General features: G+C 39.8%; 1 protein-coding gene across 4 annotated transcripts in view; it reads left to right on the forward strand.

Moving 5' to 3' along the window:
• arhgap4b (Rho GTPase activating protein 4b) overlaps positions 1–26695 on the forward strand; it is a 52018-nt gene that overhangs the window by 17211 nt on the left and 8112 nt on the right. For 2 of the 4 annotated variants that reach the window (XM_036590786.1, XM_036590784.1), the window contains exons 2-18: positions 1566–1933; positions 3125–3254; positions 3592–3763; positions 5294–5456; positions 5568–5630; positions 9401–9574; positions 9708–9836; positions 11398–11619; positions 11884–11985; positions 12316–12501; positions 14479–14563; positions 15674–15701; positions 16155–16251; positions 22269–22329; positions 23972–24049; positions 24182–24310; positions 25431–25536. In XM_036590786.1, coding sequence (XP_036446679.1) covers positions 3188–3254; positions 3592–3763; positions 5294–5456; positions 5568–5630; positions 9401–9574; positions 9708–9836; positions 11398–11619; positions 11884–11985; positions 12316–12501; positions 14479–14563; positions 15674–15701; positions 16155–16251; positions 22269–22329; positions 23972–24049; positions 24182–24310; positions 25431–25536 — 1862 coding nt within the window. In that variant the 5' untranslated portion in view covers positions 1566–1933; positions 3125–3187. Of the gene's footprint in view, positions 1–1565; positions 1934–3124; positions 3255–3591; positions 3764–5293; positions 5457–5567; positions 5631–9400; positions 9575–9707; positions 9837–11397; positions 11620–11883; positions 11986–12315; positions 12502–14478; positions 14564–15673; positions 15702–16154; positions 16252–21428; positions 21457–22268; positions 22330–23971; positions 24050–24181; positions 24311–25430; positions 25537–26695 lie in introns of all 4 variants that reach the window. The other 2 variants (XM_036590787.1, XM_036590785.1) reach the window with 2 other exon arrangements.

Genomic DNA, 26695 nt, shown 5'->3' on the forward strand with positions numbered 1-26695 from the left:
ACATACACACACACACACACACACACATCATCAAAACCGCTTATCCTTCTGGGTCGCAGTGGGGTGCTGGAGCCTATCCCAGCTGTCATTGGGCAGAAGGCAGGATATACCCTGGACAGGTCGCCAGTCCATCGCAGATCTGTAGAACAATTTTTTTTTAATTTATATTATATCAAGTTATACTGTATTTTTGGTTGAAGTTCTAGTTTGAAATACACACCAACAGACCCCAAACTAAACATCCATCAACCTTATGTTTTCTAGCAGTCTGCCTAGTGCAGTGGCATGTCTGAGGTTTGTGTGAAAGTGTTTCTGTTCTGCTGGAATCAAATCATGTTACATAATCTGATTCCACATTTCGGTTCTCTTTACATACTAGGTTTTAAGATGCACTACTGTTAACAGTACTGAAGGCAGTGTGGCTTGGTTTGCAAAGTGAAACATTTCTGAAAACTGTTGCGGCAGTGTTTATTGCATGCTTCTAGTGGCAGGGCATTCATGACAAGCGGAAAAAATAGACTCGCGGTGCGCAGCTGGGTATAAAAGGCTGCGCTCGCTAGTTAGTTTGACACAGTTCCTCTAGGCAAGTTTGTAGTTGGTACTGGTAAGTGGGGTAGAAGGTGAGGCCATACTGGGAGAACATTTAAACAGAACAGCACTGTTTGTAGCTGCGAGTAAGTGATTAAACTGTAAAAATACAGTTATATACAAAAGTTTGAACACCTCTGGTCAAATTACTTTTTGTTGTAATGAACGTGAGTTAGCACATCCTATACAGGAAACAGACTTACACTATGTTCTATTCACAGTATGTTAAATTCAGCATATAAACAGCAATTGTCCATTTAACTGTTTCAGATTTGTGTTTTCTATAGAGGATGTTTTAACTTATTTTTACAACAAAACATTTTGATTGGGGAACCCAAAACCTTTGCATTTAACTGTGAGTTAGTAAAGCTGAAAAAGATGGGTAAATGGTTTAAAAAGGATGAGTAAAGGCCATTTCAAATTTTAAAAGATAAGTAAACACTCCGCTAAGTCCCTGGCCTATAAGAGAAATTTCAGAAAATCTCAGTTACTTATTTTAAGATTTTATCTATAGGCTCAGATTGCAGTATAAATAGATAAAAGGTACAGTAAATGCAGCACCGAGCCTGAGAGGAAGTTCACCCTTCAGCATCAGAATGACCTCTGCTACATTCAACAAAGCTAGCCATTAGTGGGTGGTTGCCAGACGTGATACACTTCCCGTTTTGAAAAAGTGTCACATGCTGTTGTTGTTTATGCAACTTTTAGCTTCTTTACCATGTAGGTGTGGGAAAAACTCTCAAAGCACCTGAGATACTAGCACAGTAAAAAAGGGAGTAAATGCTTTGCATAGCTGATTATGTGTAACCACATCAGTACAGAAACCCATGCATTTGACTGCTGTCTTAGCAGGATGTCTTGGTGAGTGAGTGTGAGGTAAAGCGGATGCGGGCAGGTGTGCTGGATTTCGTTAACTGTTTTCAGCCTGCTGGGCCATCTTCAAACCGTTTTATTCCTTCTTTCTCTCTGTCTCTCAGGCGAGGACAATCACATTCATCCCCTGACTCAGGAACCAGATGAAGAAAGCTAGCGAGCCTCCCGCCTGCTCTGTTCTTAGGCTGAAACTATAAAAAGCACACAGGAGGGTGATTTCACCCCACAGGCAGAGTACGCTGAGGGAACGACTAACTGTAGCTCAGCTTGATTCAAACATAGACACGCACTTCTCTGTTCCGTTTTGGCTGAGGGTACAGAAGATCAAGGGGCAGAGTTTCAGTGATCTTCTAGCGTGTGCTTATACAGGAGTGACTGCAGCTCGGCTTAGAGAGAGAGCAGTCGTCTTACTGCGACACTGTGGATACCCTCCTCACTGTGCGGGGGAGCTGCAGCTGCTTAGAAGAAAAAGGTATGTCCAGTTCAGAAGGAGAGCCTGCTGTGATCATTGAAATACATTTAACAGCCAACCTTATTACATTTTTATATTGACATTACTGTGCAAACGTCATTGGCTACCCATCATTTATTTCATTTTCAGTTATTCATTTTTCGGAGGGTATTTCTGATATGGATAATCCACTTGCATAAAGAAGGGGACACAGAGAAAATGGGTCCCCTAACAAGTGTGCAAGACCTCACAGACCACCAAAACTGTCCCCACCAGATGAACAGTACTTAAAACTTTCATCTCTGAGAGAAATCAAGCTCTAGTCTTGCTGCAGATCTGAAAGAGCCCAGACCTCAGCATCATTGAATGTGTTAGGGATTAATTGGGTGATGAGAAGCAGAAAATGTAACTTTTTACTAATTCAATTTTGGAGGTGTGGAAAAATATTCCTCCTTATTTCTTTGAAAGCCTGAAAGCAAGTCTCTTAAAAATGGAAGCTAGGTGGACTAAATACTGAACAAATCATCATATTTAGTTTTGTAATTTCAGTGTAGTTTTCTATTAAATAATTATTTTTAATTTTTTTATGACTGAAAAATGAATCACTTGAACTTAATGGTCGTTTTAACTTGAAATAAAGAAGGGTGGTCTCTAACTTTTGCACAGTACTGCATATTCATGAATGTCTGTTTACGTTTTTCATTTTTACATATTCTGAAACTTGTTGATGGTGCCTGAACACCATACCACACACACTGCTACTCTAGAACAGTTCCCTTTCGACGGATCAATACAACTGATCTTAATTTGTCTCACGCTCACTGGCTGCTTTATTGGAAACCCCTGTCTTGAGTAGCCTGATCACTTGCTGACCACAGAGCTGCTCTAAGCTGAATATTTTGGACAACTTTAACTTAGTAGTGACATTAAATGCCCCAGCAACACCACCTGTACTGGCACCGCATGCACTGCTATGATACTGCCATGTAAGTGTTGCTGCGGTGTTGAAGATGGTCCACCACACAAGTGTTATCTGATCAACAGCGGTTCTGTGGTCAGAAGCTGACCAGTGATGAGTGACGTAAAAGATGGCTGGCAAATTGTGCATCAGCAGATACATAGTACATCTGTATAGTGGACCTGTAGGGTAGATGGACCTCATAATAAAGGTCAGTGAGTGGAAGTAAGTGTATATTATCTTATCTTACAAAGAGCAGGCGTAGGCCTGAGCCGTGAAGAGACTCTACAGGACCACCCTGCTGCTCCTGCAAGACCATGACATCACACGGGAAACTGAGGAAGGAAAAGGGGAGTTTGGCAGAGTATGAAACGCAGATTAAAGGTAAAGAGCAGGTCATACAGCTCTGTCTCTGTCTTACTCTGTCTCTCTCATACTGTCTTGATCAGGCATAGCCACATTTATGTTGTTATCTCTGTTGTTGGTCCTGCATGCACATCCAGGCTGAGTGGTGTTAGGCTCTCTTTGGCGTGTGATCTGCACTGTGCGGATGTATTTATAGCCTGCATTAGTGACGCTGTCTCCTCTCATCCAATCAGATGGCTGCCTCGGGCTATGTGTAGTCGGGGAGAAAGAGAGAGAAGCGTGGAGAGACAAAGTGGTCAGTTCATGTGCTTTCTATGCCTGAGTCTCTCTCTCTCTCTCTCTCTGTTGCTCTCAGAGGTGCGCAGTCAGCTGTCAGAGCAACTGAAGGTGTTGGATGCGCAGCTGGAGCAGAAGACCCAGCAGCTGCAGGATCTGAGTGATTACCTGCGCAGGCGGGGCGAGATTGAGGCAGAGTACGCCCGTTCTCTGGAAAAGCTCAGTGAGAGGTTCACCCTCAAGACCAAGAAGTATGTGATCTGTATATCCTACACACATTACATTATGGCACAGTGTACACACCTCACTACCCTGAATTATGATTGTACAGCATAGACTGGTTTCCCAGACATGGATTTATGTCTAGTCTGTGACTTAGTGGCAATGCCAATGGCAGTTCAGTATTAAAAATCCCTTTTATTCTGTGGTTAGCCCTAATCTGGATGTGGAAAACTTGCCCTGTATGTCCAGAAGTGTCCATGCACCTGCACGCCCAATAGTTCTGCTAAAAGCAAGCGTAATAATAAGAAGTTGGGCCCAATTTTGCTACAGTAACAGCCTCTGCTCTTCTGGGAAGGCTTTACACTAGATGTTGGAACATTGCTGTGAGGTTGTTCCTTTCCATTTCACTTCAGAGGTATTCAGTGGTGCTCCATTACTCCTGAGAATGCAGTTCTGCTGCTCCACAGCCCAATGTTGGGGGCTTAATTCCCCTCTTGCTGTACTGGACATGATGATCTTAGGCTCATTTGCAGCTGCTCCAGAGCATCCAATTCTGCTGTTCAGGGCTTTACTGTGGAGATTGTACAAGCTGTGTGTGCAATTGAACACTCACTATGAGTGAACAATGAGTGAACCTTCATGTAGATAAATTATACATATATTACATATACAATTAGAAGGAGTGAAAACTAGATACTTTTGGAAATGTGGCACTATGATCAGGTTCTTATGAAAGGATGTGGTCTGGAAGAGCCACGCTGCCCTTCAAACATCTGTGGCTACCTAGCTTTTTAAAAATGTTTTTAATAAAAATAAGCTTATCGCTTTGCAATAACTTAATATAGTAAAGCATGACCAGATTTATTTTGAGGAAAACATCATCATAAATAGTTGTGACAATATTTACAATTTACAAAGAGTTAGGGCTGGGTATGAAATTACATTTACTTTTAAAATACCACCCAAATTACTTGAATCCTTTCAAGTATTAAAAAGTTATTTGATACTTAATTTCCATACCAAAGCTTTAAGTTTAATCAGCATTAGTGAGCCAATAAGCATGCTTCTTTTGAAATCTAGACTGCTGATTGGCTCATGCTCAATTCTGGTTTAAGCCACACCTACTTAAAGTTAGTATTAAAAAAAATATTCTTTAGAAATTGGTAACAAAGCTAAATTCTGGTGTCCTGTTTTAACAGGTTAGGAATTATGCTATACCACACACTTGTGATTTCAGCCTTCATCAGTGCTCAAAATGTTGCAGTCTTTTAATTCACCTTTGGAGCGAAAGATTTTTAGTATGTGTTTTTAGCAATAATGTGGGAAAGAAAACTATTGTTTTGATAAAACCTGCTCTTGATACCAATGAAGACACAATAATGAAGTGTTCCTACATGTACCCAAAGTCTCAGTAAACAAGTATTTATTCCTGACTTGATTTGAATTTTCTTAATATTAATTTTCAATTTCAAAACAGGGCAAGGTTTGTGAGAAGATGCTTGAATGAGATTGTCATGCAGAATGAGATCAAAACCATGCCCTTTTCCTCCCCCTCTCAGAAAGGAGCAGTCTGACCAGTCTGTACCCCAATGCTGGTCTGTGCTACTGACGCAGACCAAACAAGAGAGTCGGGACCACAGTTCCCTCAGCGAGCTGTGTAGCGCCACCCTCACCCAGCGCCTGTCCCACTGCATTGAGGACACACACCGCCTGGCCAAAAAGGTGCTTGCATTCACACAACCTGCTGTCAGTCTTTCACTCCCAAATACAGAGACTGATTCTGAGTCCTCGTGTGTGTATGTGTGTGTGTGTGTGTGTGTGTGTGTGTTGCAGAGTAAGGAGGTGGGGCTGCAGATGCAAGATGAGCTCCTAAAGGTCACCACGGAGCTTCAGACGGTGAGTGTGTTGTTGCAGCTGCTGCTAAGATGCAGCCAACTCGCAGGTTCAAACTGGCGTCGAGTCATGGTCTGTAATAATAATGCACTACCATTATTATTTCACTTGTCATAATTATTATTGTTAATTTATTCAGTGATATCTTTTAATTAAAATTTAGTGAGGTCCAGCAAAGGTCCGGAACATCATGTCTAACTTGCATCATGATTCAGTGCCATATACTGTTTACTGAAGTAGCCTAGTAGGTATATCAACATCTTATGTAGTCAGAAACTGAATGTCAAATCAAATAAGGTACAATTAAATAATATTTCAACAACATTTATTGTGAGTTTTCTCTTTTTAGAGCATGACATGTAAAATAATCTGGCTCACTCTCTTTTCCAACTGCTTGGTTCTCGCCTCGTCCCTCCGCTGTGTGTGCCTCACTCATTCGAGTCTCTTTGCTCATTTTATTGCACAGATCTGATTGGCTGAGTAGCATCACGTGTGGTACTTACAACGCATGTGATTGGTCTGTGAGTCTCCTGGGCCGCTAAAGCTACCGTAAGGCAAGAAAAGCTACGCCGAGCAAAATAGGACCACAGCGTCGAAATTAAATAATTCTCAATAGTTTATCAGTTATAGGTCCAGGTCCGCACTGGACAGCGTCTGGGTCCGGACTCGGACCGCGGTCCGCCAGTTAGTGATCTCTGCTATACAGCGTAGATTCAGATATGATAAACTAGACACCGTTGTATTTTCAGATGTTTTTTCGGGCGCAACAGTATTTTATTAAACCATATACATGGTAATAATTATCTATTTATAGTAATTTCTTATCAAGTTTTCTGTCTCAAGATTTGATCACCACTTCTCAAATATGAGAACTTCTGGATATTAAAAGAACATTCAGACCTAAAACTAGAGGTTAATGTCATTTGTCGTGTTATGCAGCATTCTGTAGCGCTGCATCGATTATATCCATCAACCTCATTGGTTTGACCAAATTCAGGATTTTATGTACTGTTTCAATTTTTTGTTTACCAGTATTGTCTTGCTACAATACCACACATGCCTAGAGTTTGTTGTCATGTTGTAAAGTCATGTCTTCATTCTGAAGTCGCTCACTTGCCCATATTAAGAACACCTGGTCTAAACTGATTTCTCTATGGGGAAAATGAGTGGTGCTTTTTGAAAAGCTGTGGCAAACAAAAGTGTTCCAAACCTAATACGTTTTGACCTGCAGACATTTTTCCTCAAAATGTCACTAGATCCTCTGAATTACAAGGTCTAGAAGGAGTCAAAGTGCGAATGTTGCTACATGCAAGCTAACACTGCTACATGATAAATGGACATTTGACGACTGGCAACCTCAACAAAATACCCCACACAAACCAGCTTTGTCAAATGTGTTAGTTCAGCTTTGTCAGTTGTAGCCTTGTGTTTTTGATAGTAGATGTTTCTGAAACATCATTGCAGTGCTTGCTTGCAGCGTTTGTGTAGCATTATGTGTATTTCAACTGCTAAACAACCTCATAATTCAGAGGATCACAAAGCATAATTGGTTTGGAACCATTGCGGTCTATAATGCAAATACATCATGCTACCAATGGGGATGCTAGACTAGCCACTGATCTGTAGGCTAATAAATACAACAAAGCTAGCATTAGTGTGACTTTAGTCATCAAGCTAAATTGTATCAAAAAGAAGCCAAACTGGGGTATCTAGGTAGCCAGTTACCTTGCTAAAATGAACTATTGACATATTGTTATTCTCATCTGCCATGTCATTTTCATAGTCTTAGTGATCCAGTCTTAGGATGATTCAGCTTCTTAGCAGTGTTGTTAGCTATCTACCTTCCTTCTGCTTTCACAAGCAAACGAAAAACAAAACATTTCAAAGGAACTCATCTCAAATCCACACTGAAGCAGTTGCAGTTTCTGAAAAGTGCTTCTCTCCATCATCAAATGGAGGTTTTCCTACTGTTTAATGCACATATTTACAAGAGATTTGTTTTTAATTTTTCTAAATATTGATATATTGTTTTTATAACTTTTGAATACTGATTCCAAACCTTTATAGGGGAGTGTAGCTGGTGTGTATATATATGTATGTGTGTGTGTGTGTGTGTATAGGAAATGTGTGTACTGCATGTAAGCCTCTCGTCTCCGATATTGTCATGTTTTTTGGAATCCCCATGCGTGCATACAGACCTCCCTCGCCCCAGAGGTCTTTTGTGGCTAGGTCTGGGTCACAGCTCCTGGACAGGGCCTACTGACCCTTCCTGACAGCTGGCTACTCTATGCATGTCTTCACCCTCCAGTGGGCACAGAACAGCTTGCCTGTCACAAGTGTCTTGGCTCGTGGCTTTTGGCCAGTGGCTCTGTGTGTGTGTGTGTGTGGGTGGGCAGGGGGTTACAGAGTTGTGAGCAGCATTGATTCCCTGTCCTCTAGTGCAGACAAGACAAAAAAGTACTTCTGTAGAGAACCTTTCTTTTAGTGGTTGCATCTGAAACTAAAAATAACAAGTAGCATTTTTTTTTCACTTTCATATGCCAAGTGTAACAACTGGAGATTGTTGTTTCACTGTGTAAGCTGCCTATTGGAAATGTCTGTGTTGTGCAGTCATAAAGCATCATAGTTAAGGGACATATGTTATTATTAGTGTTTACTGCAGGCTTTAAGGGACACCGAACTGCAGCATCATCAATGAGCCATCTCAGTGCATCCAGTGTGTGTGTGTGTGTGCACGTGCATGTGTATATGCATGTGTACATATAGCAAATACAGTACTGTGCAAGTACAGTACAGAGTTCACCCTTTCATTTATTCTGTTTCCACTCAGTACAGCTACTATGTACAAGTTCTTCTTTTTCCTTGTCAGAATAAAAGCATATATTTAAGAGAAAATTGTAAAGAAGCCTTGAACCAGTGAGATACAGCTGTGTCCTCTTAACAATTGTTCCTAAAGGTGTCACTGACAGTGTTCCCCTTCAAACAAACACTAACATTTGCACAAGTAATTACCCAAACTCACCTTAGCTGCCTTGAGGATTTCTTTCTCGTGTAGATCTAAAATGACAAAAGAAGATATATCTGAGGAGATTCGATCTAAGATAACCCACTTGCATGGGAAAGAGGAAATTCAAAGGAACATAAGTGAAAAAACAGGAGTTTCCAAAACTAGAGATCAAAAAGTAATTGAAGGATACAGAGAAAATTAGACTCCTAACAACCGTGCAAGGCCTGCTAGGCCACCACAACTGTCACATTCAAATAAACAGTGCCTAAATCTTTCATTTTTGATAGACAGGATGAAAATAAAGTTACACTCTTGCCTCAGATAGGAAACAGATCTTTCAACTGTGAGAAGACAGCTCATCATGAAAGAATGTGTATCTGTCAAGAAGTTGTTACTGAGAAAAGGAAGTCAACAAAAAAGAAGAAAATTTGTGCTAGAACTACATCTGAGATATGGAGTATTTACGGATTTATGGGTCCAAATTCGTAATTAGGATTAGTTGGATTGTGGATTGAAAGCAAGTCTCCTGAAAAGAATGGAAACTATGATAAAAGAAAGGGGTTGGACAAATTAAATACTAAGGACTACTTACATTTTCTGAGCCTACAGATCCTTTTTGTTGTACTTGCAGTCTTATAAACCAAATATAACAACTAAAGTATTTTTTTTTTCACTCTGTTAGCTGCCAAGTGACAGTTCTTGTGTTGTACAGTCAGAAATCATCTTAGTTAAGGACCATGTTGTTTATTATTGATGTTCACTGCAGGCTCTAAAGACTTATCACCAGTATCACACTGAGTGTCTTGCTGCTGAGGGCAAGCTTAAAGAAGCCACACGACTGGAAGAGAGACAGACGGGCAAGTCTGCAGACCTCGGCCTCGGCCAATCAGCAGGCCAGAGGCGCAGCTCTGTGAAGAAGATGGAGAGGCTAATGGAAAAGGTAGAGCTGACAGTATTTCTTCAGATGGTAACATGTGGTTTGTGCTTTGTCTGAAGATGGCACAGGAAGGCGAAAGAGCACTTATCAGTAACCCACCGTTTCCTGTGTCTGTGCTTGTGTGTGTCTTGTGCAGAGGCAAGGGAAAGTACAAGAGACTCAGCTGAAGTGTACTAAAGCTCGCAACGACTACCTGCTCAACCTTGCAGCAGCCAATGCCGCCATGAATAAGTACTATCTGGAGGACATATGCACTCTGATTGATGTGAGTGCTTTTAACAGGTTCACCACAGAACTCAGTCTGTCTGCTCCCTGCTTGACACTGTTGTGTTTTGGTTCCTTTTTCTGACCAATAATAGCTCAGTTCCCCTGGCACTCTGTGGTCATAAGGCATGCTTCCATGTTTTGTGCGGTAAATATCTAGGACTGTCCACAGTAACTTGTCGAGCATTGATCTTTGAGAATTCCCTAATATCACAAGTCTTTGCATTCAGGCAAATAATGTTAGGTTACAAACTGAATGCAGATGTGTCAGTAAAAGAGCATGTCAAGTGACAGTTCTTCATTACACAATTTACTACTTACTCCAAATATAGTCGAATGCAGCTGCACAGCTAATCTAGCTAACGTATGCTCCTCTAAATTAGCACTGCGCAGTTTGCATGCCTAGTTTCACAGGTGCCCCAAACCATGCTAAGTTCTTATAATCTCAAATAGACTTGCTTATGTGGTTTATGACACTGTAAGACATACTACTATTTATAAAAACGTGTGACAGTACGTTAGCACAGCTAAGAACAGAAGTAGCAGCCATCTTCAAGGCTGACATTTGTCTGTAGCATTTTTATAGATAGTAGTATGTCATACCGTGTCAGAAACCACATAAGAAAGTCTTTTTGAGATTACTTAACAACTCCAAGGGTGTGAAACAAGTGTATGATGATTTAAGCATGCGTTTACACAGTGCAGATTGTTGAGTGTAAATTACTGTCGGGACTAAATCTTGTGTCTCCAAAGTGGTAACTTCACAAAAAATACTTTCAGTTTTGAATGGAAATGAATGGGACAAGATTTTTTTCCCAAGTAATTTTGGACCATTTTAATGCTCAATTCATCATGTGAATTTAACACGATGTAACCGCAATTGACATTTTCAAATTTTATGAAAAAACACCAAAAATGGAGGTTCAAGGTTTCTTCCCGACAGCTGCAATAAGCTTCTATTACTTGATGGTCACACTTGTAGCTCCAGTGCAAAACTTGCACTGCAAACTTCGGACAATAGACATTTTGATCTGCTGCATTTGAGGTAAAGAAAACTATATAAATTTAGTCATCTAAAGCATAAAATGAAAAGTATTAATTTGCTCCTCTACATCTTACAGTATAGCATCTGTTTAACCCCTTAAATGGCCAGGCCGATCAGCGGGCCTGAAGTTACTACACACTTCTTTAACTTTGTAGTAGCTCAGCCGGTTTACACTGAAGTCTCTGTAGTTACTGAATAATACACCTTAGTATGTAATAAGCTGGGGATTTTAATGGGTTAAGGGCCAGTTCCTCACACCTAGATTAAATAAGAAATTTCAATGGTAATTTACCTTTGGTACTCCAGTTTAGTCCATGACTAGCCCTAATGCCCAGGAAACCAGCTCAAAGTGTCAGTTTTCTAGACAAGGATTAAGCCTAGTCCTGGGCTGCACAGCATTATCCATTGAAAGAAAATATAGCCCCAAGACTAGACATAATCCATGTCAAGGAAACCAGCCATTAATCCAGTTCTCCAGCTTATTATGTCTTTGTTGTCTCCCTGGTGCTGTTTGTAGTGCACTGACCTTGGCTACCACCTGTCTGTGTCACGGGTGATGCGTGGCTACCTGTCCAATAAGAACCGGGCCCAGCAGAACCTGAAGAACTGTTTGCAGCAGCTGGACGACTCGATCAATGGTCTGGACCAAGGTCAGGACCGAGACGCCCTTCTGCAGGCCCACAACTCAGCCTTCTGTCTGCCCTTCCGCTTCCAGCACCAGCCACACGAGGGCGACCAGGTAACACACACCGCTGACTCGAAACCCTGGGGTTACTTCTCGTGTAAACTGGGTAACTTAAGCCCAAAGTTAGGATAGTTTAATAGGAATTCCCCAAAGCTCATCTGTTATTAGACAGGCTTGACTTTTGGCTTCTCTGGCTATCTTTGCGGAATAACCTTCTTCACTCTGTTGCACCCCTGTGGAAGTGATTTTTGATCAAGTACCTGATTCTGTGTTGTTGGTCAGGTATGGTCAGCTGTGTATGTTGTTTGTTTGTGGCAGGTGTGTGAAGTGAGTGCAGACTGTCAGGTGAGGTATGAGATGGAGACAAGATTCCAGCAGCTGCAGTCCAGGCTGGCTGCTGTTACCTTGGAAACAGAGGAGGTACATGCAGACCTGCCTTAACACCTCTTCTTTCACATCACATCCCATATATTTGTGATAGACCTACCATATAGTATTTCAGTTTGAAAAGCATACATAGATGATACTTCAATGAAGCAAAGGCAGATTCATACATAGATCAAAGAAAGATTCATAACAGTACAATAGCAGGAAATGCTTTACTTCTGTACCTCAACTCAGATTAATGCTGGGTCATTTTGTAGTGTTTTGTAAATATGTTTTTACCCTGAAAATCAGTGGTTTCTTTTAGAAAAGTGCAATGATGCTTATCTCATGCTATTTTCTCATCATACATTTTATTACTCATAGGTCAGTAAAACACTCAAGGCGACTCATGCTGCACTACTGGACAATATCTGCGATGATGACTGTAACCCCACCCCTGATATCTCAGCCACTCTGTCACTGGAGGGCACAGGCGACGGACCTGGCACCAAACAAAGCCTGGCCAAACGCAGAGCCAACCAGCAGGAGACGGAGACCTTCTACTTTACTGTAAGCACTCTGATTGGTGGATACAGTGCTGGCTCATGTCAGTACAGTGCTGCTTGGAAGCCTGTGGACCCTTTATCATTTTGTGGATTTCTATATACATGTGACCTAAAATATGATCAGATCTTTACATTTCCTTAAGTCATAACAAAAGAAAAAGAGAACCTAATATAACACAATAATAAATAAATAACACAAACAATTACATATGTTTTTTTTACTTGTATATTAAACAAAGTGATTCAACATTAAATGTCTTTTTTGGAAAAAGCTTATGGACTGCTTGAATTATCAGTGTGGTGTAGGTGATAATTAGGGTCAGGAGGTTCACTCAGTTGTATGACGATCAGGTGTCAGTGTGACTGACTCTACCCTATTTAAAGATTATCAGTCTTCCCCATCAAAGTCTGGTCTTTATCACATGCATTTGTTAGTGCATGCCATGTCAGAGTCAAATGAGATTTCTGAGGACTTCAGATAATTATTTGCCATTGCCCATTAGGCTGGAAAAGGTTCCAGAACTATTTCTGACAAGTTTGGACTTCACTGATCTACTGTCAGGGCTCTCTTACACTCTCTTTTGAATAATGTGAGTGTAAGAGTCCACAACCTGGCAAACACTGAACAAAAAGAGTATGTAAGGAATGATAGCATGGAGAAAGCCACTACTCTTGAAAGTACATTTCTACCTGTTTAAAATTTCCTAAAGACCACATGAATGAGCCAGAAGACTACTGAAATAATGTTATGTGGACGAATAAGGCAAATTGAGTCTTTATGAGATGTTAAGAGATGTTACATTTGGCAAAATCAAACACTGCTTTTGAGCTTAAGAACCTCATTCCAACTTTGAAACGTGGTGGTGGTAGTATGATGGTTTGGGTTTGTTTTGCTGCTATTGGATCAGGACAGCTTGCCATCATTTCACGAAGCTATGGATTCTAGATTGTATCTAGGAATTCTACAGGAAAATGTTAGGGCATCCATCCATGAACTGAACCTCAACAGAGGGTTGGTCTTGCAGAAGGACAACGGCCCAAAAACACCAGTTTGTCGATGAAGTATGGTTAATGCAGAAGAAATGTTGCGTTTTAGTCAAATTTCAGACCTTGAATTGTTGAGGCAGAACCTAACATGTGGCAATGATGAAAGAAAATGTGCCAGCAAAACACAGTTAAAGCAGTTAGCTGTGAGGAGGAATGGGCCAAGATTCCTCCAAGTGAGTGTGCAGGGCAACAGTTATAGGAACTGTTTGGTTAAAGTCATTGCTGTTCAAGGAAGTCACACCAGTTCCTGAAAGCAAAGGTTCACAACAAAGATATTTAATGTTAGGTTACTTAGTTCAATAAATAGATAAAAAACTATAGAAGTGTTTGTTTCATTGAGTTCTCTTTATCTACTGTTATGAGTTAAATAAAGATCTGACTTTTGTAGGTCACATTTAGAATGTAGAAATTCATGAAACGATTGAGGGTTCACACACTTTCAAGCAGCACTGTGTGTATGCTAGTTAAAGATGGCGTAAACGGTTTTCTTTTCCAAAACCAATACCAATATTGAAACTTTGAGGATCAGCCGATGTTGATCAGATATTTCTTTTTTAAAACCTACTAAACTAAAATGAGCTATTTTTAATTGAAGCACTTCATTTAAGATGAGCATATAAAAGTTCAAATTACTGTAATTTCCAGACTACTTAAACACTCTATAACCCCACAGGAAGAAATACATAGCTAACAACATCACACCACACAGTGTGACAGTATCTGAGTGTGTGCTATTTCTGGCTGGATTTGTTGGGTTGGATCGGATCCATTCTTTTTCCAGTCCAATATTTCCTTCTGGTATTGGGTTGGTGCCACATCTAATGCCAGAGTTATCACAATACAAATGGGTAGTTGAAGAGAAGGTTTGGGAATCTATGATCTGCAGTTTAACAATGTCAAATAAAGCTAACATTATTTGATTTTGTTCTTTCAGAAAGTGAAGGAGTATCTGAATGGCAGCTCCCTCATCTCCAAACTCCAGGCCAAACATGACTTGTTGAAGGAGGCCATACAAAAAGGTACATATTGTAAAAAGCTAATGTATACAATCAAAAAGAGTGCAAATTCATAGGAATAGCTAAGACATTTATTAGGGGTGTAAAAGTGCACTGATGCTTTATAATGAATTGATCTGAAGGTGGCAATCAAACTGTATCGATTTTGGAACGTATAGTCGATTATAATTGCTTTAAAAAAAAAGAGGGGCTTATTTTTTGGCAAAATAAACGTAAAACATCACTTTAATTGTCTCTGTTTCGGTGTGAGTAGTTCTCCCCAGTCATATTTGAGTATTGAGTATTAGAATGAAGAATAACTCTGGGGCAGCTGAGTGGCATGACCATCTAAGCAGTGGGCCTGTAATTGGGCGATCATGAAAAAGAATAATAAAAGAGAATGATTGGTTTCGCTCTCTCTGGATGTCAGCCCTCCCTCTCCCCCATCACGCAGTGCTAGCCTACGTGGGTGTCTGTTAGCTAACAAAATTTGCAGTTAGCATTATTGTCTAAGGTGTTGAGTTGTCCAGTGACATTGCTTTAACTGCAATTCAAAAAGGTTTGGTGTTGCTTCATGTGTCTTGCAGGTAGGGTTGGGTGATATGGCAAAAATATCGTATCACGATACACAATATAAAATCACAATTTGAAAAGACATTTTGATGATACATAATACTTCACAAACTTTTGACACACCAACAAATTGCAATAGTAGTGCAACATTTAAAATGTGTCATCAAAATCTCTGAGTAGAATGATTTTTATCCAACCTTTCACATACTGTACTGCACTAAATCCAATATAACAGGACTAATTATGCTCTCTTTTCATAAAACATGCAGTTCATCAGTGTTTTTTAAGTAAAGATGATTACGATTTCCACGATATGCTTAGAAAAGTGTATTGTTCAGTACGATCACAAAAAAAATTTAAATTCTAGCAAAATAATTGCATTGTGGTGAAATTTGAGATTTCATGATGCATTGTATCATTTCTTACGAAGCATAATTAAATCAACGTCAGATATCAGATTTAAACCACTGACATTTGTAGATGATGAAAACCAGAGAGAGTAAAATCATAATGTAATGGAGCGTCAACTGATGCCTCTCATTCTCCATTTCTCTCCTCTAGCTGAGGCCATTGACAGCGACCCCTCCAGGTAGAGCTCTGTTTCCATCTGTCTCTCTGTCTCTCTCTCTGTCTGTGTGATGTTCACACACGGGTGTGTTGACAAACTTGGCCACGGCCCAGCCAACATCTGCTCACGTTGCCTTTTGGGGCTCATTGTATGCTTAGAGGATCTGGCGCCAAAGCCACTGAGTTAGACATGGAGTTTCACTCTCAGCCTCAGTAAAGCAAAGCAGAACTGATGACAAGAAATCAGAACACCTCATGACCGTTCTTGTAGGTCATTGGATTTCATGAGCAAGCCAAAATGTATGAATGCATGATGATGAACGGTTTGAGCGGAGCAGCACACCTGTGTGCATGTCACAGTGGGTAAATGTTGCAAGTGTGTGTGATTTGTGTGGATGAAGATGGTGTGCATGTCTTGCATGTGTGTATTGATGCCATAGTGTCACAGTGGAGTGCCGGTGTATGTATTTCCCAGAATGCAGCCTGGTAGGGCAGTGCGTGTGCGGAAAGCCAGGCCTTGCTCCCAGTACCACCACAAACTCTTCACTGGAGACATGCTCTCCTTCATTCAGGTACAGCCCCCTGTGGTCCGCGCAGCTTTTAGCTGTGTTAGCGATGCATTCCTGCGACGTTTCCGCTGTGTTTCTGTAACGTTCCTCCTTCCTCCAACTTCCACACTGCAAAAAACGATAGCTTGGCAATTGAAAGCATCTCAGATGCAGGCAAGATATCTAATATTTCTCATTCTTTCTGGACAGTTTTATTTAGTTAAGTTAGTAAAGTTTTTAAGCAAAGTTGTCTTACTGCATTGGCAGATATTTTCACTTCATACAGTTACTTAAAGGGGTCATATCATGGAAATCGGATTGTCTTGTGTTTTGTTTTGTGTTTTTTTTACGTAAAAGTTTATGAAGAATATAAACATCATTAAAGTTTCAAAAGGTGCCATTTGTTCCCCAGTCTATGTGGTCCATAAAAGCTAATTAAGCTGCTGTTTTGAACTCATTTTTTGGTGATGTCACAAAAAACAATGCATTTCTGTGCACTAATTTTCAAAAGTTTGCATGAAATATCTAAAAATACCTTTTACTGTCTAGTTCACAAGATTTTGATAATGTTTATAAAATAACAGTAGCATAATTTCCAAGCTTTTGAATAGTATTGTGTATATTATTTTGCATTTTATAACATATACAGCAGTTAAGCCCCACCCATTTAGGTTATAAGGAGAATTCAGCTTGCAGTGCTTTTTGAATGAGGCACAATGCAGGGCAGCCAGTCATAACAGAGGTCATTTACATGAATAAGTCTTAAAGGCACAGTGGCAAAAACAGACAGAGATGATTGAAATGTAAAAATAAATAACATTTTTTGTAAATAAACTAAACGCAAATATCCTAAGTGGACTATGAGTAAAACTAAACTACAAGACAAATGTAAAATGTGGGCATTTAAAGTAAGTAAAACATGTAGAAACAGGTTATCTTACAATAGTCTTTGTACACAGTCTTAATGTGATATTTTAGCTATGTTGCCTACATTTAAGATGCTTTTACTTGCCAGAACGTCTATTTTTGCAGTACATTCTATGAGACTCCCTGTCATCGCCCCTCCTGCGATGTGGCTGTTGCTTCATGGTACTCGTGTGTGGCTGAAGGGCTCTGGTGTTTGACTTTGCTTTGCTGCTGTTAACATTCCATTTCCTTCCTAGTGCTTAACTCTCTCTGCTGCACTGCAGTCGCATGCATTAGAGCTGGAATACTGCTGTGTTCGGAATGAAGAAAATGCGACAGACTTATCTCTCTGACATTAAAGTCACCCTAATAGATTTGTGATGAGTATGTGAGTGTGTGTAGCCATTTTCTTACTGTTTTACTTTAGTTTGCACACTCAAAGTGCTGCTCCCACCTTAAAAATCCTATTTCCCAATGTGCACATTTGCAGTAATCCATGCTGAAACAGTTCCTGCTGAGCTGCTATGCTTTGTATTTGCATGGCTGCAACATTGCATAAAGTATCTGAAGCAATGTCATGCTATATTTGCTCTACGAGACCCTACAGTACGGCTGCTGTTTCTGAGGCAAGCTGATACAAACATGCCTTTTGTGTTCCCTGTTAGCTTCTATGTAACAGGAATGTGTGTAAGAGAGGGAAATAGAGAGGTTTTGTGAGCGTGTCCATGTATGTGTATTTGTGTGTTGTTTGTGTGTGACAGTGTGACTTCAGATGACCTCTCATGACTAATCAGGCCTGTCCCTTGTGCTGCTCTGTGGAGAAATGTGGCACCACAGTGCCGTCATGACTGCCGTAGTTATGCAACTCTGTGTCCTTATTCATACTGTGTCCATCCCTCCTCTGCGCCATGGTGTTATTATAGCGCTCTTTGCTTCGGCAGCTTTTTCTGAGCTTGCCCTTTAAGCATGCTAATCACAGAACATCCTAAAATACTTGTGAGAACACAGGGCTTCCTTTTGAACATGCTAATCACAAAACATCGTAAAATACTCCCTTTTTTTAAGTGCTAAAACACAGTAATGTGGCATTTTCCTTTGGACATACTCATCACAAAATATGTTAGATTAGTCCTGGTTAACGTAGTTTCCTTTTGAACATACTAATCATAAACAGTGCTAAAATACTTAGGTCATGCTGTTTCCCTTTGAGCATGGTACTCACAAAACATGCTAAAATACGCTTGATTATTTGCTATTTCCTTTTGACCATGCTAATCACAAAACATGAAAAAATACTCCTGATAAAATGATGTTTTCTTTTGAGAATACATCTCCACTGCTTCTGTCTGTCTTCCGTGTGATTCTGGGTGTAGTATGCTAACGCAGACTCTCATGTGGGGTCAGTAATTTGCACATCTGCCATCTCCATTTGCCAAGCGTCTTAGCTGGGGCTAGAAAAGAGGTTTGAGGGTTTTTTTCTGCCATATTAAATGAAGCGAATCTCATAGCACATGGCTCTCGCTCGCTCACACGCTCATTCTGCTTTTTCCACACGGACTCCAACTCTGGTGCCCTGGCACAGCATGGGTGTCCTCAGTAGCCCTGCAGGTCTTTGGGAGTGGCCCGCTCTGAGCCTCTGGGTGCCTAGGAGATGGAGCCCCGGCTCAACCCAGCGCAACTGCCATCTGGCCCTCAGTTCATGAGCATAGCTTTTTCACAACCTCTTGTTCACGATCCCCCCATCTCTAGCTCTCTCTATTAAAGCAAAGGTTCAACCAAAAATGAAGCATACACAGTTTCCCTCAGGGTTAGGACCACTTATAGATAATTATCAAAAATAGCCATGAAATCTATAAGTAGAATGTATATTTTAACTCATTTCATTTTTGTGTATGAACATTGCATGAAGCTCCTGTCCTGGTTTTACTTTATTGACACACAGCAGTGTGCAGCCAAAACTTGCAAGTGTAGTTACATCACATTTTAAGTGCTTGTACAGGCAGTTAATAAAAATAAGACACATTAAATATATTTAGAAAGAAAAAACCTTACAAACTTTAAAAATAAATGTAAAAAAAAAATTACATAAGAAAATGCTTAATATAAGACAAAATATGCTAAATAATGTAAAAATAAATAATAAATAAGTGATAGATAAATACATAAGTAATGTAATATATAAATATGAATGTATATAAATATAAAATATATTATAAAAAATAAATAAATATAATGTAATTAACTTAATTTTTGAAAATGCTGTCTTTAATGAGATTAAATAGATAAAAATAAAAACAAAAAAATAATAAAGAATAGTGAGCATTTCACACTCTTGCGCTGTCAGTCATGGACAAGCATTCTGATGTACCTTTCATGTTGAGCTTAGGGTTTATTTTATTTGTCTGTTGAACAAAAATTTGTTGGTAGGTTCATTCGAAGTGATTGTTGTATTTCTCAGTGGTGCTGCCGCTTAACGTTTCCACTTTTGATGAGCGCCACAGACTCTGAGCAGAGGAGACACAGTTCACTGTTCATTCACTTTTAAAAGCTGTTTTCTTCATAGACCTTCTTTCCATATTAATGCTTAATTACTGAGACCAGAAAGTTAAAAATCTATGAAAATGTGTCAAATTAGGTCATTTACATGAATACATGTGATTGGATAAACTGCAACACAGGACTGAAGCCATACTGGTTCATGTTCATGCTTGGTTCTGAAATACAACTTTTTTTTTTCTTTTTTTTACATACATTAATCAGATCAGATCAGAAGTGCTCAGTTCAGTCCACTGAAACACTTGTTTATTCAGCAGTGAGAACTTGGAAAGAAGACAGAGGTAGTAGTAGTGTAACAGTAGAAGTAGTAACAGTGTCAAAGTTCATTTTTCATTTGCCCAGTGCAGCTTATAGATATAGACCCTGAGTAAAAAGCCATTCTGATAAAAAATGTTCAGCGAACACAGCGAAATGTTCAACTCACACAGAAGCTTGAGGCTCTGCAGCAGCACCCTGTGTGTGTGGTGAAGCTTGAGGCCCTGATTCAGCTCGGAGCTCCGAGCACTAAAATGTGCGAACAAACCATGAGCAACAAGCTCTGGCGGGAAGCATGTGGGTTAGTGTTAACGTTGAAAACTGGAAGTGCTTATTTTATCTGTAAAACTTGGACTTGTGTGTGAAAAGGCCTTATGGCTTTGTTGCCCCATCTGGCACAAATGGCAACGGTTCTAGACATACTGAATTCATAACTATATGGCTAATTACTGATAGTTATCAATAATATTAGCCCAATTTATCGATTTTCTCCAAAATTGCCTATCGTCCCAGCCCTAATTTCTCTTCCAACAAGTGTAGTTGATCAGCTGGACAATTTTACTTTCTGAAGTTTGTGTGTTTAGTTTCACACTGGAGATAGCAGGTAATGGCAGCTTATAGCTAAAAGTTAGCATTGTGCAAAACTGCATACCAAAATCATCACAATTACCAAAATAATCTCAAACAGACTTGCTTATGTGGTTCATCTTAGCCCACTGACTACATTTGTAGTCAGTAGAAAATTGTATACGCTTGATTGTATACGTTTGATTTTTGGCTGGACGTTACTCCAATTACTCGTTCTTAATAAGTAGCAGAATGTTAAAATGCGTAACGACTACACCGTGTAATAGGCCGAGCCGGTCACTTTTTATCTTAAGTGGACAGTAATCTATGGGCTGTGTGCTCTTGTTACACCACAGAGTGCTGTATAATGAAGCCAAAACCACAGAGCTGTTTGCCAACGCACTCTCTCTTAAGTGAGTTATCAGTGTGGACAGCCTCTTGACTCTAAAATGCACACTTTTCTGGCTGAGTGGATTGAAATTAGATTAATGTAGAAAAACAAGAATAAGTTTGCTCAGAGCCATGCTAACAGTGTATTGCTGTGAACGGTTAAGATGTGGTGTCCTCTTCCTTTTTGCATTAATGTTATTCCTGCCGAGTGAGTTTAAGATAGAAGACCAAAGGTATAGCCTTGCTTTATTGCTTCTCATCTGACCTTCTGATTCTCTGTTTTTTTCTTTTTTCCTCTCTCCTCCATCTACCCTTTTCTCTCTGCTTTGTTTCTTCCGGCCTTTCTCGTTGCTTTTTGCATTTGTTTTCGTTATATTTGTGGTTTTTTTTGTCTGTGTGTTTTGCACCTCCTCTTGGCCATACCATACTTTCTGTTTCTTCCCCGCTTTCTCTCTCTCTCTCTCTCTCTCTCTCCCCGTCTCTCTTTCTCTTTCCTCTTGCTTCTGCTTGGCCTGCTGTGTGAGCAGGAGAAGGAGGCGGATGTCTAGGACTCAGGTACTGCTGTCTATGCCCTTTCTGACATCTGCATGTGCTCTGTGTTTACAGTGATGCATTGGTGACTTTTCCAGCCCGAATTGTACCGACACTGAATCAAAATCTCTGCAGAATTCAGTGGTTGAGATGTAAACAATTCAGAGTCATTCAGAGTGGTTTGATTTGAAATGTTTATAGAGAAACATGCTTAGATTTTCTTTATAGTTGTACTGATAGGAGGGTCACAACGTCTACAACGCAGATAGAGCAATTTTATTTACTATCCAAAATGACCAGTGGACCTACGAGTATCTTCTCAGTTTTTATCGATAATGTTGATCATAGGAAAATAGTGAAATCTAAAAAAGTGCCCTTTTTTTGGGGAGACTATTTTACCTTACCACAGCTTGCACATACCACTCTGCAATGAATGGATTTCAAACAAAATTTTTCCGCCTACATATTATCTTAAACGTATCATGAAACAGTATCTCAGACATCAGGCAGCATATTTAAAACAATTTGTGTAATAACTTTCTGTAACGTAGCTTTCAGATGCATTAAACTCATTTTAACGATTTAATAAGGCCAAACAAGTCTGAGACAACATATTTACACATACACTACAGGCCAAAACTTTAGAGGCAGTAGACAGTAATACATTTATTAACCAAGACCAATGGGTTTGATGAAATGTTTTATAGTGTCCAGCTGATTCTTAATTTGTTTTACTCCTTGATTTGTTTTGATTAAACTGCAGAGTTTTACTAAAACTCTAACATTCATGTCAGTTTTCTGTTCTCATTATCTCTCTTATTCCCTTCTGCTGGCAGAGCTCTGGACAACAGATCCCCCTGGTGGTGGAAAGCTGTATTCGCTTCATCAACCTCCATGGTGAGTCTGCAGATTACTGTACACTGAGTTGCCACTATTAGGTACACGTGTCTTGTACCTACATTCTCTGGCCATTTTATCAAAAACACCTACAATATAGGTGCGCATTGTAGGTTTACAGTTACTGACTGCAGCGCATCTGTTGCTGTATACAACCTGTCAGCCACTCTACATTCTACACTGTCCATCATTGGAAAGGGACAACCACAGGACAACTACTGGCCAGGTATTTTTTGGGAGGTGGATAATTCTCAGCACAGCAGTGATACCAACGTAGTAGCGACATGTTAGTGAGTGGTGTGCTGGTAGGAGTGTGTCAGACACAGCAGTGTTGCTGGGATTTGACACACTTCATTGTTCACTGCTGAGATGAGAATAATCTACCAGCCAAAAATAACTAGCCAACATTCGTCCTGGGATCAGGAAATGGCCACCAGTGAAGAGCTAGATGACTAACCCAATAGAAAATAACAAAAAAGATCAATAAAGAAAGTTTCTAGTTTTTCCTAGAAAACGAGATCAGTTGGAAATACAAAGGAGATCTCTGCTTAAGTCTCTTACTGCTCAGATATTTACATTGAGCAAAACAACCATGTAACCTCAGATGTGTCTTGAGTTTTAGTAGACATCTCAATAAAGTCAGACCTTGTGCTCAGATTTGTCAAGATAATAATGCTCAGGTTTGTCTGCTCCTGAACTCAAGATGAGAATCTCAATATTAACTCAACCAGTTCTCATTCAAAACTGAGAGTCTTGTCAGTTTTGATACTGTAACTAACTACTACAGTTTTTATCTGGGCCAGAAATATGTCTCTTTTTTGTCTAATGCTGTTTCTTCTAAGGTATTTTAGGAGAATCATTAAGAGCCTTAATCATCTCCTGAGCCTTAAAGATCAACATTTGAGCAGTAAAATTCTCCTTTGTGTAACACAAATTATATGGGAAAAATATAAGTTATAGTATTTGATTTTAGTCCTACACTGTAATGTGAAAGTTTGAATACCCTTGGTCGAAAGACATGTTTTGTTGATTTTCTAAAGGTGCATTCAGACTTGGCAGGTGTACTTCGATTAAAATAAACCGTGATATTGTGGCTGTGCTAGTTTGTTAGAGCAAGCAAAAATGCGGCCAGCCCAACTTTAGTGTGCACCGATAAGCGGACTGAGATCAACCCGCTGTTTTGCATACGACTGTACGGTGGGCCAGCAAGGTAGACGTGACTAACATAATGGAGAGTAAGTGTACATAGTGTATAAGAACTCCATCAACACTGCTGTGTCTGATCCACTCATACCAGCACAACATGCGTTATCATACCACTACCACAGTGTTATTACAGCTGTGCTGAGAATGGACCCGCATGTAAATACTGGTATGTGCTGTGGTGGTGTTGTGGTGCCCCCTTTCCATGCAATAGGGTAGAAGATGGCTGATACATTGTGAAGCAACTGAACGGCTACAGTCAGTGATTTTACACCCAAAAAAATAGCCAGTGAGTGTAGGTACGAGATAGTTGTAGCTAATTTGACTGTATTCACAATATTGACTCAGTTTGTAAATGACAGTGAGTGTTAAGGGTATTTTCATGTGAGAAGAGTATTATTTGTGTATATTTGTATAACATATTTGACCATGTTTTCAGGTCTGCATCATGAGGGCATATTCAGAGTTCCAGGCTCTCAGAGTGAAGTCAATCACATCAGAGATGCTTTTGAAAGAGGTAAAGTCATATTTGCTTATTCTGTAATCATTTCATCACATTTACTGTGCACTTTACGTAAATGACTATATCACAGCTCCTGTAGTCATACATGTACAGTATGCTGTAAGCTGTATGTGTTTATCCTCTCAGGAGAAGACCCTCTGACAGACAGCGAGTGTGACATTGATTCAGTAGCGGGAGTTCTGAAGCTCTACTTCAGAGGTCTGGAGAAGCCTCTGTTCCCAGAGGAGAACTTCAATCAGCTCATGGAGTGTGTCCGTAAGATGCCTTTCATGCACTTTCATGGGTGTGTTATGTGTGAGGAAGTGATGGATTAATGCACTGATGTTCTAACTGTGTTGCTGATGCACTTTTCAAACCTTGTTTGATGATCATTAAAATGATCTACTTTATTTAGTGGGTTCAGAAATTGCTAATAATGGAACTGCTGTGGTTTCTGCCAAGAAGTGGACATAAAGCACAAACAAACAAACTCTGAAAATGTCAGAATGTCTTAGATAGCAACAACAAAGAACAATCAGCCCTTGGTGTGCCAGTGTGGCCCAAGATAGGTGTTGAAAGGAATTAACTCAGTTCTCAGTGTGGCTGAACACTGATTGACCAGTATTCAGCCTGACTCAATACTCACACTGCGCTTGTACTTGAGTGCACATCGAAGAACTGAAATGTGGTCCATCAAAGTTCGCTGCAGTTGGGACCACATTTTTTATGATATTATGATGCATTTTATGTTTTTTATGCATTTTATGTTTTTATGAATATGTTAAGTTCAATGTGTGACTGTGAGTGAGGGATCAATTTGGAGTTTATATAATGTCAGTAGAAAAAAAATGGTCATTTAATTTGGCACTCATCAAAGCAAACATGTGAGTAACTGAGTGTTTGTATCCCCATCAAATTCCTGAGGAGTCAGTGAACACACATGTATTATTTGGTGTACAATACAATTGACCAAGACCAAAACTCTGGTGCAGATTTAAGCCAATGAAATAGGTGTGAATACAGCCTCTCTTTCTTTAAATCATGTGTGATACTGATCAGCTATGAAACGAAGTTTGGTAAACCAGTTTTTCCTTAGAAGACTGATTGTGGCTTGGACGTTTTTCTTTGTAACTGAGCTGGATTTTTGAGAAAAGCAGCCAAATCTAACTGCATTTGGCAGTTGTCCTTTACACTGTGTAAACATTTCATGGTGAATGAACTATTAGAAAAGTAGAAATTTATTCCAAAATTATTTGGAATAAACTCTTGTTACATTGGCATACATTGAAGTTAAGAATGTTTTTTGTTCTATCTCCTTTAACGTTCTGCTACGGCAGCGATGATATGTTCATTTTCATCGATGATCTGTAATCTTCCCTCTGTGTTTGTATGATAGAAATTGAAAACGTGGCGGAGAGAGCGGCTCAGATCAAGACAGTGATCTCCTCCTTCCCCAGACCCATCATCATAGTGATGCGCTATCTCTTTGCCTTCCTCCATCAGTGAGTAGTGCTGGCATTCTCTCATATGTTTTCATATGGCAGCAGCTAACACTGAAAAACACATTTGTATATATGTAGAATAAGGTTTATTAATAATACCTTGAATTGCATCACCTTAAGCTGGGTGTACAGTTGACAGATTTTGAAAATGGAGAGCATCACAAAATTAGCGCCGTTCTTTACAGTTTTTTTTGGATGTTTATCATGAGGAAATGCACAATAGATGACAAGACAGAATTTGGGCTTCAAAAAAGACTCAAAATCTCAGCTCCCCCATTATCACATGATAGCAAGAACGCAAACTGGACATGAATATTTGGCTGAGAAACACTGATATCACAATGAGAGCTGGAGAATATTCCACTACAAACTGGCAGCTAAGGTGAGATTGTAAAGAGATAGCCTTGACGTCAAGCTCTTTCCTTGAGTCACTCGTTGAGTTACATCGAAGACCATTTCACATTGTAGGACTCATGAGCGTTTTGAGTCATAAAAATCAAATATTGTCAGGCCTCTGATCACTCCGGAGCTCGATCAAAGGACTTAGGATGACTTATTCCCCCCTTCATGCTACCAGACCATCTCCACCATTAGTCACTTACAGTTGATCTCCCAAACTAGAAAATCGTACTAGATTGTGAACATTAGCCAGAAGGGGCAAGTGGGGGTTAAAATCAGGCAAAAATTTTGTGGTGTAGGCCCAGCTTTAGTAGAGCTGGCCTGAACAGCACTTTACAGGCTTGGAATACTTGTGGAATACTTGTGATATTTCTGAACTAGTACTTGAGTATTCATCGTCAAGAGCCTGTTTACACCTTGCACGAACATGTTTTGTTGTGTTCAGATTGTATCTTGATACACTTTGGCCGGATTCCGTTTACACTTTTCACTAAAATGCGCCCCCAATTCGATGAGATCCAATTTTACTTTTCCTGCATAAAAACACATCAACATTTGACACATACATCATTTCCGCTTTACTTTTGGCTTGGCTTGGACACTTTTGTTGGCCTGGAGTGCATGAAAGCACTTGGTCTGGGAAACTTTGTCCTCACAAATCCTCCATTTTTCAGTTCCTTATTTATCTTCTCACCTGCTAGTCAGCAGTTGGCAGATGCATTACTGCTCACATAATTGTATATGAATAATAAAAAAACAT

Source organism: Colossoma macropomum, unplaced genomic scaffold, assembly GCF_904425465.1.
Source record: "Colossoma macropomum unplaced genomic scaffold, Colossoma_macropomum, whole genome shotgun sequence".
In the NCBI taxonomy this organism is placed as follows: domain Eukaryota; kingdom Metazoa; phylum Chordata; class Actinopteri; order Characiformes; family Serrasalmidae; genus Colossoma; species Colossoma macropomum.